Source organism: Amblyomma mixtum, chromosome 9 (assembly GCF_055824585.1).
Source record: "Amblyomma mixtum isolate Tamu chromosome 9, ASM5582458v1, whole genome shotgun sequence".
NCBI classification, from domain to species: domain Eukaryota; kingdom Metazoa; phylum Arthropoda; class Arachnida; order Ixodida; family Ixodidae; genus Amblyomma; species Amblyomma mixtum.
In genome coordinates, this window is record NC_143020.1 from 107,853,282 (window position 1) to 107,873,556 (window position 20,275).

The following is a 20,275-nucleotide window of genomic DNA, read 5'->3' on the forward strand; positions in this document are numbered from 1 at the left end:
TATTTCTTTTTCTTCATTACTTTTGCTCTGGGGAACGACCATGTTGCGCCGACCTTCCTGCTTTAATCATGAGCAGAAGCCAAGACTCTAAAAAGCAGCTGTCATGTTCCATTTCACATTTATCCCACAATGCTACAACAGGTGCGCTACTAAAGCGTTAAGTGAAGCGAAGTCCACTGCAGTCTGAGTGATGACCGATTGGAGAGGGTGCTAAATAAAGGAAATACAGCAGTATGAAAAGAAAGTGAAAGTATTGGAGCCCATCTTTAATAAGCACTATTGCTGGAATAATTATTCTCTCAGTGAAGATATCGACGCGTTCAGTGTAATGTCTCTGATTAAGCACATTTCTCTGAATTTATTTCTACAACAGGACAGACATTAATTGGTACGGGCGAGAACACCGTCATGGCTAAAAGTTGCGCAAGTTTGACTGGCGTTTCACGTAACGGTTTCAACACAGCGGCCCTAGAGCTAGTCGTTTCCGTGGAACTGCCAAGCAACATTCCGTTTATTGAAGACGTCGTGCCCGCTCTATAGGCTATGAATTTTCTGCAAGCAAAGTATTTCCTTACATCACACTCGACATTTTTAACAGAAACTCCCTTTTCTCTTGCCCCCTTATCACTGCCTTTTCCCTGCCCATTAGTGAAGGCATAGAAAGCGCCACCTTCTCGTTACCCTGCTCGTCTTTTGTCCTCTACACTTGCTCTCTCACTAGAAGCAGTGAACTGGTAATCGACATACAAAGACATTTATGATTCGTACAAGTGGAGCGAGAAACAGGTGATCATCTGCATCAAGTAGACATCTGCATCCCTTTCCACATGACCCCCTGAGTTTCGTCGACGAGCGGAAACTCGGCCATGCATGTTGTACACTTGGACCAGTGGATGTTCACTCGAGGAGCGTAACACTGGAAAAAAAGCCGGATGTCATAGCTGTCGGTGGTCACGTGACGGAGGGACGGCAGCCCACTCACAAGTTTGTGCAGATCATCGACAGTGAGACCCAGCTCCGGCAAAGGTAGTTCTGTCGCGAGTGTTAAGTGCTCTAGGTATGGCATTCGCACGAAAACGCAGCGAAACACAAAAAACGGGCAGAGCAGTTCGCCGTCTAAATGCAGTGTTAACAGATGTGTTGTTGCATCTAAGAGTTCCTTTCCTGCTTCCACTACGAGCTTATCGCTACAGGACGTGTCGCAAAGGAAACTCATGCGCAGGTTAACCATAGCATGCAAGGAGTCCTTTGGAACTCCTCCTTCCTCACTCCCTGCAACCGTGCAGTCAATAAGCATGAGGGTCTCCAGGTTAGGCCAGTGCCTCACGATGGCTGAAGGGACGACGCCTTTCACGCACCTAAGGGATAGGTGCTTGAGCCGCAGCCGCTTCAGCGCATTTTCCAATGTACCACTGAAAGTGTAAACCATGCCTGAAGAAAATGTTAACGACAGCTCGCTAATGCGCGTGAACCTTGAAATTTCGGCGACGGTCTCCATGCTTGTTGTGGTTACCTGCGAGAAAGACAGTACATTGTAAGAAAACTGCGAGTTTTCGGAGTTTTTTTGCTAGTATGGCAAATAAAAACACCGAGCACGTCACGTGTGTCGTTATCTAGAGTTTTGTTTTGTTTTTTTTTTTTTCAAGCTGTTTTTTCCCTTCAAACAGAACACTTTACTTCTTGTGCAGGAAGGGTCCATTTCAGAAAGCACTCGGAAGAAAACTTCGTTAATACGCTCTTCTGACCTTTGCAATAGTTTGGTTAGCCAGTATTACATATTGCATATTTTTGTAAAGCTGGGCGTTTCCGTGAACAAGCACAAAAATGGCAGGCTGTTTAGTGTTCTTATAAATGAAACATTATGACAAAGCACCGTTTAATTGCAGGCGGACATCCCCTTCATGTACCTCAAAGCACGGTTGAGGTGTCCACTGACCCAGTGACTCACTTACACTTGCCACTCAGGGCTTCAAACAGACGGATACCTCTGAAACCCAGGGAGTGCGGCTAGAAATCCCTTCGCACTAAAAATGTTTTGCAGCCCAATGTCTTATCACTTATTTCTTCGTGGCTTGTATACATCCTTCTGACTACGGGACTATATGCGTTGGTAATGATGCAACATCTTATAAGGGACGTTTAGTCATACACTTGCCTTAAAGAATGCACGTTAATTATAAAAATAACTTCTCCTCATGGACTTGGGAGTTTTTTGATCGCTGGAAGAAAGAAGCTGATTTAGACTCTGCAACCAATTTAGCAGGCGCCTCAAAGCGTTCCTATTACAGCGCATGCCTTGAAAATGTTGCAGTTAGGACACGAAGCATGGTGAACTATTCTCTCTAGTGTAAACCTATTCATGCACTGCGAATCTTTCTAACGAGCTGGAAGAGTAGGTCTTTGCAGTCAAAGTGTTTGATCATCAGCCGCCAGCACTGTCGGTCAAAAACGGCGCTAGTTGGTAACGTCCGTAAATGTGGCCTTTAAAGGAACACTCAGTACAAGTCCATCCAATTATTGTTATTGATTGTATGGGTTTATGTGGCCATTTTGATGCTTGCTGGCAGCGAAAGCCGCATTTATCCCCAAGAAAATTGGACTTACAAATCTTCCTGGCAGCCGACACAACTTACTGACGTCCAAACCAAAAAGGACGAGTCACCACCGTATTGAGATTAGTGCCTACATAGCCTGTCCCTTGGATCTGCACCGAAATATCATTGTCGACGCACGAGATTTGCTGCGAAGTCACCCGGTAATGGCGACACTTGTATTTAGTTTGTTATTCTTTTCCTTTTTAGCAGAGCTCTATTTTTGGTGAGAGTAGTCTCTTAGCGATCAGAACGCGGTAACCTGTCGATGCAAGCACCTTTTATTTGCCCTCAGAGTCCCTTTAAAACCAAAGGTAACAAAAAACCCGTAAAACTTGCTGCCGAGCAGATATCCGAAATTTACCTCCAGGCGTCGCAGACGGCGGAAAAGTTGGTGAACCAGGATGAGGTGCTCCGGTGTAATGTTCACCGCATCCTGAAAGCAGCACATCTCTCCGTCAAGGCATTCATAGTTGTTGCCCAGAATGAGGCTGCACGAGGTCAGCAGTGTGCGAAAGAAGGTCGAGAACATGATGACTATCTGTGGTCGGCCGGGTACCAGGACGTTGTGCATCGCCGTCTGAACCTCACACAACTGCGGAAAAAGGTTCACAGAAAAAGAAGTTTCTTCTAGATAACAGTAAGGAAGCATACAAGGCTCGACACCTCTCTTCAGCTGTCTACACATTGCATTGCTGCAACTCCAGCTTTTCAGGGAAAGCTGAAAAGACACTCGGGCATAAAGCACTGGTCTCGCCATAAAGCTATAAGGTTGATGAAGACAACGGTAAAGGTACAGAATGGCTAAGTACTGAAGGCGCTCACTTGAACGGTCTGAATGGGGTGAATATGCAGATGGAAGGGTCTCGATCACTTTCTGCGCAAATGGAGAGCGCTTCCTTTTCTCCTTTTCAGCAGCTTTACTAATTTCTGATCAGACTAAACGTCCTCGACACCATCAACAGTTAAGGTTGATGCGGGCAACCGTCGACGACGAGCTAACCCGAGTCCTCTATAGCCTTAACTTTGACCTTGAAGAACGTTTTTTTTTCCCTCGCTCTCCAGTGGCATGAACTGCTCGTTCTGAGACAAAGAGTGAGTGCGAGAATATATGATTATTGGCTGGGGGTCGCTGTTAGGCCTAATAGGGAAGGGGACCTAAAAAAACAAGAATTGGCTGAGCTCAGCTGTGGTTTAGCTTATGGTTAAATTTTAGGGGTAGCTGTCGCGTATTTTTGGGTATAATAGCCAAAGAGATTGTCTGATGTCTCCCGTTCAAACTTTTTCGTGGCTTCACCCCGAGTTACACAGAGTTGTTTATGAGTCGACCGATCGTTGGCCACTGCTGTAGATCTGGCTACGCCTGCTGGAGTTTTCGATGCTCTCGTTTTTGCGCATGCGCATTCTTTCGACAGCGGCCTTCATCGGCTGCTGTTTTAGGGAACCTGACGGCAAGTGGATCGGCTAGAACAGCCGGGAAGTGTAATGAAGTATGTAGAGTTGCTCCACTGCAACAGCTAACGCCTTCTGCAGAGGCGCAACGGGTGGTAGCTGCTGCCATGTTTGGCTCTTCCGCGCAGTGACGTCATACCAGCTGCCGCGCACACTCCGTACATGTTGTTCCTGACGGGTATGTCAGAACAGCCAATGGTGACGTCATACAGCTTTTCACTGCGGACGAGCTTAACTGAAGTTCGAGACGGGAGGCCCCTCATAATCAATAAGATACATACCTCCCGTTTTCAAAAGTTCGATCCTAAGAGCTGGTCCAGGGTTCTGGCGTACCAGACACTTCCGGCCACTTGATGTTTAGAGATTTGTGAGATAGTGCATAATTACGTTTTAGTTTATAATCTGTTTGATAGATTTACCACAAAGGCTTCTTCTCTGCACTATTTTTGGTTTTCGCCGAGCAGTCAAAGTGGCAACAACGAAGGACACGTTGCTATACTTACTTGAGGAGAGGAAGACATTAATCCGAGGATTATCTTCCGGTCTATAAACAAGCCGGGTGCTCCAATCGCCGGAACACTCCCAAGGAGCCTGCTTAACCGGGACATGCGTGGTCCGGGCACCACAGGGAAGCCTCCCTGTAGCCTGTGTATCCTGATGTCGTGGTATAAGACGAGAACTTCTACTGAAGGAAACCACTCTACCAGGTCCAGAACGTAGTCACGGTTGTGCACGATCACGAGAGTCTCGGCATTCGAGAGGACCCTACGTGCTGCCGTGGCGAGACCGTCGGAAGATTCGAAGGAAGCACAACCTGCGAGTAGGGCCCCGACAACCCCTAGCTCAGTCAAGAAGTCGCAGTTTTCGACGAAGCTCTGACTGGTGGTTACTATTCGGCACCCGTCGTTTTCAAGATGGAGTCCTTTCGGGAAGTGCGGGAGTGGAGACGATGAGGACTGCCATGGCCGTTTGAGATTGAGCACGATGTGGTCTTCCAGGCCGCAGACGTTGTCTGGGTCACTCAAGTCGCGAACGACGTCACGGGCCTTCATGATAGTTGCTGAAATTGAAGAGAGGAATGAAGAATAAACGATTAAAACTGATACTCAACGTCATAAAAGGTTCAGTTTCTGAAACTCATCTGCGAATTACATCAACCGTCAGTATTCTTCCATACATTACAGTTTCAGTACATAGGTTTGTAACACTTGCGCAGGGCAATTGAATTGCAATAGCGACGCTGAAAGTTAAGGGTTTAAGTTGGACGGGTGCTACTGACAAACGTCGTTAAACGCCTTTATGCTTTTCGCTACACCCGGCTACTCAAAACCATCCGATCATCAATAGCGTGAACACGTCAAAATAAATTCTAGGCCACTAATTTGTTGCAGAAGAAACTGTGAGTTCCTGTTCGAAGGATGCAGTTGAATGTGTTCTAAAGGCGTAAACGTAATGGACCTAACTGCAAAAATTCGAGAGTTATGTCACCTTGAAAAAGCTATACGTCGGATTAGGCGTGTGGCACCTACTGTGTTCTGCGTGTCACTATAGCTATCACCGGGGCCGGTAATGACCTTGCAATATGAAACGGGAACACGTTATGTCAGTTTAACCACTTATTACTCCATCTGAATGTACAGCTAAGAAATCCGTAGGTGAGAGCAAACTCACCATTCATTTAGATACTGTAGCTGTACATTTTTATGTAATGGCACATGGTTGAATAAGCCGGCAAGCTGCCAGGCCGTGTACCACGTTCAAAAGAGGGCGTTCAAAGTCCATGGTACCAACGATTGAAATATTCACAACAAAGGTCGTCGAGAGTATTTCCTTACCGACTACAGCCATCAGTTCCAGTCAAACGCAAAAATTCATAAAGGAATGCATATTTCTATATTTCCCTATCGACTCTGTTTTTCTCGGTCAAAAGACATTAGCAGTAGAATATATGCGGCAGTCGCAAATCTTGGAATGCTGAAAAAAATTATCCGCTTGTTAGCACGTGTAATCCTATCTTCGGCTTCAGAGAAAGAAATGCGCCCTTGCGTGAAATGCGAAATGCTCAGGTGTGGCTGGGTTTCCGTTGGAAAAGCGAATCACTCCTTCAAAGGCAGTTTGGCATAGAACTAGAGTGTTTAATAATGGAAAGATGGGTAATGTCTTCTAGGGCGCTGGAAAAATTGCGGTTGTTACCCTGAGTAACAAGATGCCCGTGTGCCTAATTATTGAGCTTGCAGTGACAGCAAAGTGTGCACTAACCACCTGCTTACGCGTGGCCTCAATGGCACTTAAACAGAACAGGCCCATTTCATGACGATCGTGTGACTGAGCATGCTTTCTGTCGCATGATTGTTGAACGCCTCAAAGGTCGTTGCGCTCTCTGGGAGGATTTTTGTCCTATCTGTGACTAGCTAACCCAAATTTCTACCTTCCGCCGCGGTGACAGAGGTCATGGTGCTTGACTGTTGAGCCGAAAGACCGGAGTTCGATCCCGGCTGTGGAGGTCGCATTGTAATAAAGGCTGAATCCTATAGAGGCCCGTGTAATGTGCGATGTCAGTGCACATTAAGGAACCCCAGGCAGTCGAAATTTCCGGAGCCCTTCACTACGGCGTTCCTCATAGCCCGAGTCTGTTTGCGACGTTAAACCCCATCAACCAACCATAAGCCATACTCCGCCTTTTAATGCACCTGCTACTTACAGACATCCATGCTGTGAATACTGCGGGTGAAAACAACTTGTCGTTGTAGTCGTTATTAAACACCGCCTCTCTCTCCTCACGGTACCTCTTTACAGAAAGAAAGTGATCAACGAGTTTTTCACCTTAGCCCCCTAACGGGGCACTTATGGCAGCCATTAAGTTCTAAATCTGTGTAAGGTAAGGAGAACAATTGCCCTCGCCTTGCGGGAACTCTTGGTCCGTATAAGCACTCATACGGAACGAAAAGACTCATACGGACCAAAATAGGCAACTAGGTAATACGTAAATAGGTAACTTGTAATGACCTTTCCCCTGTCGATCACATGGCCGTAAAGCCACTCAACAAGAAGAGCAAGCATTTTTTGGAAGCACTAGCAACACTTTTTTACCCAATCATGCCTGCGCTTATGGATATGAGTTGCCACTCGCTGTCAACGACACTCGCGGCGTTCTTGAGATATCTGTGTTACGTCCAGGGTAACTGGCCAATGAATGTTATCATCCAAAGACGCACTGCCAATCTCTCAGAATGACGTATTCCGTTTATCGCAGACCGAGAGGCTATCGCCCGCAGTTTCGAGGTGCGCAGTGAAACATTTTGCGGGCTGCCTAGGCAAAGAACGTTGCATGACACGTTGCCTAACACAAAATTCCCAAGGAATTTTGTGTTACAGGCAAAAACCCACGCAGTCCCGTGAGATTAATTTGTATCCTTAAAAACTATTGCAAGTTTAAAATCTGGCTTTTTGAGCTAGAAGAACGCTTCTTCCAGCATAGCATTGTCAGCAGTAATGTGCATCACAAAGTAGTTAAAACTTCCTAACTATCAAATGGTTATTTTGCACGAAATAGCTACCTTTTAACTAATTCAGTGAGTCTCCCTGTTTAGTGAGAGGCGTGTAGCTCACGTCAAGTAATACCTAAATCAGCGTTTAGAATTTTGAAAACGCAGTTACTCTTGGCGCTGTGGCCCAACGAATTTTGGCTATTTCGAAGAGTTCTGTGCACTGGAGGGGTAGCTTCGCCGGCAATCTTTTCGAAATCGGATGTAGTTTGGCGCGATTTGGGCAAAACTCAGGAGATGAACTGCATAGCATGGCTGTCCACGACCTAAACAGGAAAAGCGGAACGGTCAGAATAAAAATCAAAAACGAAGAAAATAAAGCTCTTGCATGCGTCTCTGCAGGGAACAGCAATTTATATTGGCAGTGATGAAATGGGAGTGTAAAGAGAATGCATTTACTCAGAGCAGATACTAGCCACCGATGGGGACGAACATTGTGAAATGACTCGAGTACAGAAATGGAGTGGAATTCATTCGGCTGGTAATTCTCGGCTCATGCATCGCCGCCTACTGTAGTGTTCTACTGTAGTACGGGGCAGAAACTAAGGCTGACGGAAAAGCGTGACCTCGAATTTTCAGCACCGGAACAAGCTATGAAAAGGAAAATGGTATCTGTGGCGTTAAGAGACCAGAAGAGAGTCGAATGGAGGAGGAAACACCGCGGGTCAATTATATGCGAGCGGAAATCAAGAATGAAGCGGTCGGGACAAGTGCTGTAATGCAAAGAGAAGAAAGCCACGGTGCCTTAAGTTTACTTTCATGGATTATAAGGGTAGAAGCGGGAGGGAGAGGATAACGTGGATGTGCGAAATTGTGGGGACAATGTAGGATATGCGCGAAATATTGTCAGTGCAGCTAGAAAGGGCCAAAGGGAGGGTCCTCTGTGCTGCAGTGAATGTAGCCAGGCTGATGATGATTACGAAGATGATGATGAAACAGTGACTAATAACTATTCTGAGACGGACGAGTAGATCGAGCCGCTTAAAATAAAGCGAAATTAAATTCGTCGAAACATTTTTAATTGCGATACATGAAAAAATTCAGGGGGCACTTTGACTGTCTAAAGTGGGTAGAAGCGGAAGCGTTTTCCGCACCACCTTCGCTGTTTCTGTGGCACTGGTGGCGTCACATGTAATTGAGTACTAATTACTAAGTGATGACAAATCACTAATTAATGGTCAATTACTGATTAATGTCTGAATACTAATTAACTGCTAATTAATGACGCTTAAGCTTCGCCTTTAGGAGTGGAACGCGACAGCGCGTTGTAGCGCTGCCAGGGAGTACACGCAACGCCACCACCCGTTCGGCACGATGCCTTGCCCTTTGAACGCAACGCTTTTTGAGGAAAGGAAATGGCGCAGTAATTCTCTGTCATCTCGGTGGACACCTGAACCGCACCGTAGAGGAAGGGAGGAAGTGGAAGTGAAAGAAGATAGATAAAGAGGAGCCGTAATGAAGAAAATGGAAATTGTATTTGAGGAAAGGAAATTACGCAGTAACTGTGTCACAAAATTCAGGGGGGCACTTTTTTGACCTAAAGTGTGGTCATTGATGTGTGGTTAAGATGTTAAGCTTCGCCCCTAAGAGTGGAACGCGACAGCGTCTTGCAACGCTGCCAAGGAGTCCATAGAACGCCATCGCCCATTCGGTTCTACGCCTCGCTCGTCGGTAAATTGGTTTTTGAGGAAAGGAAATGTATCTGTCTCTCATTTGTCGATGGACACCTAAACCTCGCCGGAAGGGAATGGAGGAGGATGAGAGTGAGTGAAGACACCGTATTCACTAGACGCGCCTTTGTTCATTCCAAACCATCGAGCTGGCATGGCGGAGTGGATAGCATGCTTGTCTCTCACGCCGAAGACCGGGGTTCGATTCCTGAGCTCGACCAATTTCTTAATCGGTTTTATTTATTTATATGGCCTAATTAGTAAAGCTAATTAGGCTAATTGGGTAATTAAGCAATTAACTAAGCTCAGTCCCACTTACTTGGAGCATCACTATACGATCCCTTCAATTGGTTGCATGGTTACTAGCCACAGTACAATTGGCCCCGTTTGAAATTCGCGCACTGTGACGTCACGACCGTTTCCACCAATTGAAAAGCGTGACATTTTCTGTCGACAACTGCTGCTTACAACGACGAGACATTAAAGGCTTCCGCCTTAATAAGTGAAGGAAAAGTAAGATTCGGTACTTACCTGGCGCAGGCACAAGTGGATGGTTTCTTTAAGCTGGCATTGGCAGTCTCTTGAAAGCCGCGACGGTGAAAGAGGCTGGTGCAAAATTTACGAGCCAGAAAGATGCTCATGAGGCTTGGGCAGCCTTTTGTATTTGTTCCACTTCAGTCACAAATGGTTTCACGCTGAACAAGCGAGCATCAAGAACGATTTCGGTGGCTGCACGGGGAAGTCTTACAAGCACAGATTTCTTGTGTCCCGCACGGCGGTGCTTTGGCTATCCGGCTCCTCTTGCTGTCGCAGTAGTGGCTGCTGGAGAGGGGAAATTAATGACACGGGGCTCCTGTCACTGCCAGAGCCGCGGCGTGAACGCTGAACCTCGCTTTGAAGACGGCCCCCCCACAGTCCGTGCGCTCTATCTGCAATTGTGTCGATCCTGCACCCGATACGGTTATCAGTCTTTCCGGTATTTGTTCTCAGGCCAATATCTCAATGAAGCATTTGATTTGCAGGAAAACCAAGAAGGCTATCTATTCCTGCGAACGCGGATACGCGTTATCGGGGTGCATTTTTCCGCGAAGATATTGTTACATGTTCGTTCGTTCTGCTTATTTTGCTCCGCAGGAGCAACTGAGTCTATGAAAGCACTGCAGACTAAGTTCCTTGTAAACAATGACTTTTAAACCGCGTTCATGTTCTGTAAAACTTTTAACGCACCAATATTATATTGTCTTGATGTAGAAGGGTTTATAGCGCAAACAAAGACACGGACAAGAAAACCGAAACGCACACACAAGCGCTTACTGTAAACAGGATTTATTCGTCGAAAGCCACACCTTTTATAGGCGGAAGGATCGTAACGGAAAAGATGACAAAAAGACAGGGGTTGTGACAGAGCCATCCAATCGCGAGCGCATGCGCGGGTAGGCAAGGGCATCAATCACACTTCAGTTTATCTTCCCATCGAATCATCAGATAGCTGCATTAAAAAAGTCAGTCTCAGCCTGTAACAGAGATAAAGAAGGTTCGCTGATGCACTCGCTGCCAAGTTTCTGTATTTGGTAGGCTTCTAGGCTTATCCGTGCTGTCCTGTCTTTACTCTTACCAAGAACCTTTCTCTCCTCAAACCGGGCCACACATGCTCCACACTTACTTACATGTGCAACAAGATGCTTGTATTTATCGTATTTCTTTTCTAAATTTAGAGCGTGTTCCCCCAGAGGGTCATTGACACAACGTCCAGTTTGGCCTACATGAAACTTTCCACAAGACAAAGGAATGGAATAAACCACTCCAATGGAACACCTTACGAACGGCTTCTCATGCTTTTTCGGGCACTCGCACTTTTTTGCACTGCAAATGCACGGGCAGAGCTTTCCCAACTTGTTGGGAGCCGAGAACAAAACAGGTACACCATGCCTGCTAGCAACTTTTTTGACGTTGTTTGAGATTTTGTGGAGGTAGGGCACAACCTCTGGCCTAGGGGCCTTTTCGTCCTGTTCCACGTTTGAACTTCTGAAGGAAGACCTCAGAGACTGCTGTCAGAACCGACCAAGGAAACCCTGCAGCCACAAGCCGGCTTATCTGATAATTAAAGCTCTGAAACATCTGATGTGGGCACGATTTTTGGAGAGAAGATTCCAAGCACAGCGACGCTAATGCGCTCTTGATAGTCCTGGAGTGCGCCGAGTCATACGGCAACAACTCCTTCTTTGCTCGTGGGTAATAACCCCAGCAGAGTCCTTCACACAACTTTAATTTAAGGTCTAAAAACTGTAAAACCGAAACCTCGGGCAGTGTATGGTTGAAAGCCAAAACAAACCGTGTTTGTTAAAAGTATCTAAAACTTCACGTACTGCAGAGGGGTAGGTGATGCTCTCCTCCTTTGTTAAAAGCACTAAAAAATCATCTACATATCTAAAAACCTTTAAAACTGCCCCCCCCCCCCCCCCCCCCGCCTTGAAATTCTCGTCCAGCTTCAGAGAATGCGGGCTACACATGACCCTATGCAAATGCCCTTTGTCTGTAAAAAAGGCTGGTCGTTAAAAACAATAAAAGTAACATTCAAGTAAAACTACAACAAGGCTAAAAAATTACCTGCAGAAAATCCTGCTAAGTTCTGGAATGACACGTCGCCGTTTTCCTCAATGCACTCCTCAACAGACAGTAAAATCTGATCTTTGGGCACGGAATAAAAAAGGTCTTGAATATCTATTGAAAAGCCAAAGCCAATGTCATCATTAGACTTAATAAACTGTGCGACATCATTTGACTTTTTGGTGAGGAAGGGATCGTCCAAGACAAGGCTTGTAAGCTTCTTTAACAAGAACTGGCGGACGTTTATCTGCCACGATCCTTGCTCACTGACAGTTGTCCTTAACGGAATTTCTGATTTGTGCGTCTTAGCTGTGAAAAAAAGGGGTTAGGCTGCTACCCCAACTATTAGTGTGTCCGCGGCGAGTACATTCAGGTTTAACGTCTTGCAAAATTCAAGGAACCATGTCTTAATCCTACCTTGCATTTTCTTAACACGTACAAAATTCTTGTTCACAGCTGCCGGCGCGTTCTGACTGTAAATTTCTTGGGATAAAACGACAAACCCGCCCTCCTTATCACCTTGTACAAGCATCAGGTTCTTTCTCTTGAAGAAATACACCACGCCATTCAGGGCACTGTCAGTACGTAAGTCCCGATGGTTTGGAGCAAACCTCCGCAACTTCCGCTCAGATTGACTTTTTTAATGCAGCTACCTGTTGATTCGATGGGAAGATAAACGGAAGTGTGATGCCCTTGCCTACCCGCACATACGCTCGCGATTTGATGGCTCTGTCACAACCCTTCTTTTTTTTGTCATCTTTTCCGTCCCGATCCTTCGCTTATAAAAGGTGTGGCTTTCGACGAATAAATCCAGTTGACAGCGCTTGTGAGTGTGTGTTTCGTCTCTCTTGTCCGTGTCTTGGCGCTACAAAAAATCCTACATCAAAATGAACTACCAACTCGGCCAACAGAAAGTTTTAATGAAATATTATATTGTCACGGCCCGAGAACAGCATTGCAGATAGGCATAACGGAGAACCCAAGAACGAGGTCGGTCTTTTTAATCTCGGAGCCAGGTGTAGCCCGAGCGCGTCTCATGAGCCAATCGCCTCTTTGTCGTCGACTAAGCGCGGCGCGATGCTAGGCACGTGACAGTATATTTACTCACTTTATTCAGAGAAAAATTACTTTGCATACGCAGTGCGTACGCTGCCAGCAATTAACAGCTACACAGAGCAGGGAGCCTCGCCGCATACTCAAGCACACTAACTAATATGCGCGTTCAGAGGCGTACGTGCTAAACGCGCACCCATCGCCATTGAAGGCCTGAACGCTTGGACAGCCTCATTGCTCCAGGAAACCGCAAATACCACCTCCACGGCCACACATGCGGACGACGGCACCACCCCTTACGCCACACTCATCCACCCGTCGAAAGCACAATGTAGCCTTCATGCTCACTGGCTCCGACGCAAAAACAACCGCCCTCTCAAGGTTCGTCTCGCTCGCCCTTAGCCAGAAATCAAAACTGACGCCACTGAGCTTAGCCGCGAACAGTGCCATCAAACATGCGACCGCCTGAACGGACAGCTAGGCTGTAGAAACTCACGTTTTCTGCTTCAACATATCCTCGATCCGAACCGCACTAAAGCCATATCCCACAAGAACCTCAACCGAGTAGCACACGCCTTTCAGGGCCCAAACGAAGAACTGCTGAGAACCCTGAGAGACGAGTACATTAACACCTCGACCGAAATCCCCATCCCCAGTGCCTACACGGGTCTTCTAAACTCCGACATGGACACGGATATCACAACATGCGAAGTCCGTGCTGCCCTCATCGCATCAAGACCACCGCAACCTCCGGTTGAATCATACAACCAACAAAATGCTCCGCAACCTCGACGACCAGTCCATCGAGGCCCCTGTGGAACTTTTCAATAGACACTGCCATGATGGTCGCCTTGGGGATACCTGGAAGCATACCAAATTGGGCTTCATACCTAAACAGGGCCAAAAACCTGGTTTTGGTTCGTTTATGGCGTTTTTAACGTCCCAAAGCGACTCAGGCTATGAGAGACGCCGTAGTGGAGGGCTCCGGAAATTTCGACCACCTGGGGTTCTTTAACGTGAGCTCGGCAACCGACTTCAATCTCACACATACAAAGGAGGCCACCTCCCGCTCAATATGATTGGGTTCAGAGCCAGACTCTCCACTCAAGGCATCGTGTGGCAAATACAACACGATATATACTACTCCATGGAGCCCCACGGACTATTCTCAACCTCGACGTTAGCAAGGCGTTTGACAACATATCACACGTCTCTATTATTAAACTACCAAACAAAACACTTGGCATGTTATTACCTTCTGCTAAAAGGCTTCCATAGCGCTCTGTCTGTTTTGAAAGGGCGAGAGTATAGATTCATGTGGTCTATATTGCTTGGACAGATTGTTGAGGTTTCGAACATTTTTCATCAGTCAACTGCCTCACAATACTTCAACCATTTTTCATTTATTTTGCAAGTTTTCTCTTTGGTCCATAAGAGCGAGGTATCTATATATCCCACAATTTAATCTCTTTTAATGCAGTCAAATCTATCAGCGTTTATTCTAAGAAACGACTAAATCAAACTTCCTTAATGTGATGTCATTCAATTTCTAGAGTCATTCTGAGTGCAATTTTGCCATTTGTATATATATTTGAAACACGGATAAGCTTGCGCCTTGTACAGGATTAATTCGAAAGCATTGCTAGTCCCATTACGACAAAAGCACGTGTGCTCTGCGATGTCAGTGCACGTTAAAGAACCCCAGGGGGTCGAAATTTCCGGAGTCCTACACTACGCAGTCCCTCATAGCCTGAGTTCTTCGGGACGTTAAACCTCAAAAATTCAGGGGGCACTTTGACTGTCTAAAGTGGGTAGAGGCGGAAGCGTTTTCCGCACCACCTTCGCTGTTTCTGTGGCACTGGTGGCGTCACATGTAATTGAGTACTAATTACTAAGTGATGACAAATCACTGATTAATGGTCAATTACTGATTAATGTCTGAATACTAATTAACTGCTAATTAATGACGCTTAAGCTTCGCCTTTAGGAGTGGAACGCGACAGCGCGTTGTAGCGCTGCCAGGGAGTCCACGCAACGCCACCACCCGTTCGGCGCGACGCCTTGCCCTTTGAACGCAACGCTTTTTGAGGAAAGGAAATGGCGCAGTAATTCTCTGTCATCTCGGTGGACACCTGAACCGCACCGTAGAGGAAGGGAGGAAGTGGAAGTGAAAGAAGATAGATAAAGAGGAGCCGTAATGAAGAAAATGGAAATTGTATTTGAGGAAAGGAAATTACGCAGTAACTGTGTCACAAAATTCAGGGGGCACTTTGACTGTCTAAAGTGGGTAGAGGCGGAAGCGTTTTCCGCACCACCTTCGCTGTTTCTGTGGCACTGGTGGCGTCACATGTAATTGAGTACTAATTACTAAGTGATGACAAATCACTGATTAATGGTCAATTACTGATTAATGTCTGAATACTAATTAACTGTTAATTAATGACGCTTAAGCTTCGCCTTTAGGAGTGGAACGCGACAGCGCGTTGTAGCGCTGCCAGGGAGTCCACGCAACGCCACCACCCGTTCGGCGCGACGCCTTGCCCTTTGAACGCAACGCTTTTTGAGGAAAGGAAATGGCGCAGTAATTCTCTGTCATCTCGGTGGACACCTGAACCGCACCGTAGAGGAAGGGAGGAAGTGGAAGTGAAAGAAGATAGATAAAGAGGAGCCGTAATGAAGAAAATGGAAATTGTATTTGAGGAAAGGAAATTACGCAGTAACTGTGTCACAAAATTCAGGGGGGCACTTTTTTGACCTAAAGTGTGGTCATTGATGTGTGGTTAAGATGTTAAGCTTCGCCCCTAAGAGTGGAACGCGACAGCGTCTTGCAACGCTGCCAAGGAGTCCATAGAACGCCATCGCCCATTCGGTTCTACGCCTCGCTCGTCGGTAAATTGGTTTTTGAGGAAAGGAAATGTATCTGTCTCTCATTTGTCGGTGGACACCTAAACCTCGCCGGAAGGGAATGGAGGAGGATGAGAGTGAGTGAAGACACCGTATTCACTAGACGCGCCTTTGTTCATTCCAAACCATCGAGCTGGCATGGCGGAGTGGATAGCATGCTTGTCTCTCACGCCGAAGACCGGGGTTCGATTCCTGAGCTCGACCAATTTCTTAATCGGTTTTATTTATTTATATGGCCTAATTAGTAAAGCTAATTAGGCTAATTGGGTAATTAAGCAATTAACTAAGCTCAGTCCCACTTACTTGGAGCATCACTATACGATCCCTTCAATTGGTTGCATGGTTACTAGCCACAGTACAATTGGCCCCGTTTGAAATTCGCGCACTGTGACGTCACGACCGTTTCCACCAATTGAAAAGCGTGACATTTTCTGTCGACAACTGCTGCTTACAACGACGAGACATTAAAGGCTTCCGCCTTAAAAATTCAGGGGGCACTTTTTTGACCTAAAGTGTGGTCATTGATGTGTGGTTAAGATGTTAAGCTTCGCCCCTAAGAGTGGAACGCGACAGCGTCTTGCAACGCTGCCAAGGAGTCCATAGAACGCCATCGCCCATTCGGTTCTACGCCTCGCTCGTCGGTAAATTGGTTTTTGAGGAAAGGAAATGTATCTGTCTCTCATTTGTCGGTGGACACCTAAACCTCGCCGGAAGGGAATGGAGGAGGATGAGAGTGAGTGAAGACACCGTATTCACTAGACGCGCCTTTGTTCATTCCAAACCATCGAGCTGGCATGGCGGAGTGGATAGCATGCTTGTCTCTCACGCCGAAGACCGGGGTTCGATTCCTGAGCTCGACCAATTTCTTAATCGGTTTTATTTATTTATATGGCCTAATTAGTAAAGCTAATTAGGCTAATTGGGTAATTAAGCAATTAACTAAGCTCAGTCCCACTTACTTGGAGCATCACTATACGATCCCTTCAATTGGTTGCATGGTTACTAGCCACAGTACAATTGGCCCCGTTTGAAATTCGCGCACTGTGACGTCACGACCGTTTCCACCAATTGAAAAGCGTGACATTTTCTGTCGACAACTGCTGCTTACAACGACGAGACATTAAAGGCTTCCGCCTTAATAAACCAAACTAATCTCCGTGGGAGTTGTGCCGCATTCAGAGCTGCAGAAGCCGTGGTAGGCAGAAATGCATTTGATTAGCAATGGCTTTTACAGCATATGCATGACCCGCACGTCCCATGACAACCTTCACGTGACCCCGTTCCGTGATCACGTGACCACCCTCTGCACGTGCCATGAGTTACCCACGTCCCCTTCGGGTGCGTGTTTGGGAGGTGGGTGAAGGTGAATGGTGGATGGCGACACCTTACATGCATCCCGCCTTTCGGCTCATGCTATCTCAGTTTGCAGTCATCGGGTGAGAGCATGCTCATGAGACGCCCCAAACACATCGGAACACCTATTAGGCGCCGCACCTCGCCTGGAGGGGAAAGCCTGAAGGAATGGGGTGGGTTGAACATACCTATAGCATGCGCTTGAGACGCTACCCAAGCAGCAAAGATAATCGGCCCAATATTGCACTTATACGGTTTCACTCTGGTCCCTTGTAGGGCCGAATTTTGCCATTACGTTTCAAAATATGGTTTCAGTCTGGTCCTTTATGGGAACACCTTTTGCCAATGCGTTTTCAATATTGTTCTGATTAGCAATGCACCTTGGGTACCCACGAGCGTATATCCCGCTAACATCCGCAGAACTGTGCTACACATTTCATGCAAAGAATAGGGCACAGTTTAGGCAATCGACGTGATGCGCGGCTATAATATGCCAGTGTCACCTGTCTTTGAATTTTGAAACTGCCCGACGAAAACGTTTCGAAAAAGGAACATTCGCAATAAAACTCAGACAGTAAAAGACCAGAGGTTTTAGTTGTTCATGTTTCTTGCACAAATTCCCGAACTATTTTCCATTTCTTTTATTCAGTTTTCTTGGTCCAACACTTTTTTTTCGAGCGAAAGAAAGTTGAAATGATATTTTGATTTTCATTTGTTTCACTTTTGAATAATGACTATTAAATGGCCGATATAAACTAGTTGCTTATTGTCCAAGTGATATATATTTCTTATTCCGTAGTGTGCTGCCAAGTGCATCAAGAAGTTATTTCCCATGACTGCAATCTGTTCGCCTGCTGATAAAGTGCGCATTTATATGACATTAAGGTCGGTCCATCGCGGGATTCATGACATATTTAATTAGTCGGTGGAGTGATTTTGTTGTAAACGATTGCAGTCGGTGTGATCGGCAGCTCCGCAGCAAAGAAAAACAATGAAAGCCTTTTGATGTGGTTCTTGATGACTGTGACTTAAGAGATATATTTTAATGAGACGGTTGAGTTAAATTTGAACCATGCATACTGTACCAGAATTCGTTCTGTACGTCGCTGATGCGGGGAAACTCTGCATGACAGGTTGTACAGTAGCACCATTCGAGTGTAACAGTGGGCATGTAATGAATAAAAAAGAGCCTCAGATCGTAGCTGTCCGTTGCTGCGTACCGAAGTGACGGCAAGGCTTGTACAAGGCACCGAACATCGTCGGCAGTGAGTTCCATCTCCGGCAGTGGTTTATCCGTTACCAGCGTCAGGCGCTGGAGGCTTGGCAAGGGCTCCTCGCGACAACGAACCAAAAAAAACGCGCACAGCACTTCGCCATCGAGACGCAACGTTGCCAGTCTTGTGGAAGCTTTTAAAAGGGTATTCAGTGCGCGATTTTGAACTTCCGCGCTATTGTTACGGAAGCGCAAGACCAGTTTCTCCAAGCCCTGCAATGAGTCCGGTGAAATTTCCTGTTGGTCGTTCACAATGTTGCATTCGCAAAGCGACAGGCCCTGCAGGTGTGGCCACTTTCTCGCGATAGCTGAGAGGCTGACTTCTGAGACGAACTTGAGCGACAGGTGCTTGAGGCGCAGGTGCGTGAGCACGTCATGTAACAGGTGTCCGAACGAGAGCGGATTGGGCGCCTCGTAAGTTAGTGAGAGATCGGTGACCTCGGCGAATCTCCGGATTTGGGCCACTGACTCCAAGTGACTCGTAACCACCTGCGAAACAGCAAGAATGGGAGGCTTGTTTGCAGCTCCTTTTTGGGTGACACTCGTAAGACAGCCTTCAGCGGTACCGCTAGCAGCAACGCATAACCGGACATGGTCGTGTCTAGGTCTTTATCTATAATAATAATCATGTTTATTTTCACCACTCGATACAAGTGAGTGAAAACAGGTGGCTGAAGTAAAAGCTGCTGTCTCCGCAGCTTGACAAAGCCTCAGCCACCTTTACATCAGCAGCAGTTACATGGCGAAAGCAAAAACATGCGTTAGAAGACATTTTCAACAAGCCCTATCTAAACTTGCAAAAAGAAATTTATCAACAGAAGGCGAGAAACATTGCATTGCAAAAAACTAACAAAAAAAACGGAAGGCAGTATAACCGTTACACAAACAGGTTCGCTATGTCCCTATGCGTCCTTGTAATAATATTTATGTGTTGGAAGTCAATATCGTTCAGAAGAGAAGGTAATGAACACTATCTTTTAAACCCCAAAGCCAGTCCGTGAAAAAGGAACAAACCATGGTGGTTGGTACCTCAAAGAGTAGGTTTTTGTCACTGTTTTCAGATTTGATAAATTTAAAACAATTTTTGACCTACCTTGTGCTCCTTTTTTTATAAGCACACAGAAATTGGTATTAGTAAATATTTTCCGCTGTTATGATCTTGCGCTTTCGGAAAAGAGGTAGTCTAGGCTCAAACCTAGGCGTATTCTCTATAGCAGGTATACAAGCAAGACACCTTTATTCAGATCACAATTTTCTGCGTTCCTATATTCCTATTCGCATATTAAGGGCTTTGGGGTTCAGGAATACCTATACTTGTGTTACTTGTGAGTACATAAACCTAAGTTTGCAATGAGGCCCACTATAAGGGCATATCAGTGCATGCTTTCAGGTGCTGCCGTCCAGGCTCAAAGCCTTTACCACAAGTACGTTACAATTTGACTTTCTAACAGGAATAAATAAAAATCCTAGTCTCATTAAAAATGGCTTTGGACGTTCCATTATACTTTGCGATCAGACCCAGTCAAAGCGTAAACAGGGCCAGTTTGCACATATCGGCCAAGGTTCAGTCTTTGCCAAAAGTAACCAGGCTGCATGGTTTGCTTCTCGTTCATGTTGTAGAGCCCTCTCGGCTTCTCTAAAGATCAGAAAGTTCTTTGAAAGTGAGCACAGGGGTCCTCCGCACAATACAGAGATTCAGAGCTTCAGGGCTGGCATAATAGCTTTAAAATACGATTGACATGCAAACCGTTCTGCCTGGTTACTGTTGGCAAAGACTGTACATGTTCCAACACGAGTCGTAACGGTCACAAACAGTGAGCAAGAATG

The 20,275-nt window shown here is 46.2% G+C and overlaps 1 protein-coding gene across 1 annotated transcript; it reads right to left on the bottom strand.

Moving 5' to 3' along the window:
* Positions 1 to 799: 799 nt before the first annotated feature.
* Positions 800 to 10,112, bottom strand: LOC149330610 (uncharacterized). The gene is made up of 4 exons (XM_089559459.1): positions 9,790 to 10,112; positions 4,547 to 5,103; positions 2,956 to 3,186; positions 800 to 1,513 (listed from the first exon to the last, which is right to left on the bottom strand). The coding sequence occupies exons 2-4, from the start codon at positions 5,093 to 5,095 to the stop codon at positions 800 to 802; spliced, it is 1,494 nt and encodes a 497-aa protein (XP_089415585.1). The 5' UTR covers positions 5,096 to 5,103; positions 9,790 to 10,112.
* Positions 10,113 to 20,275: the final 10,163 nt, after the last annotated feature.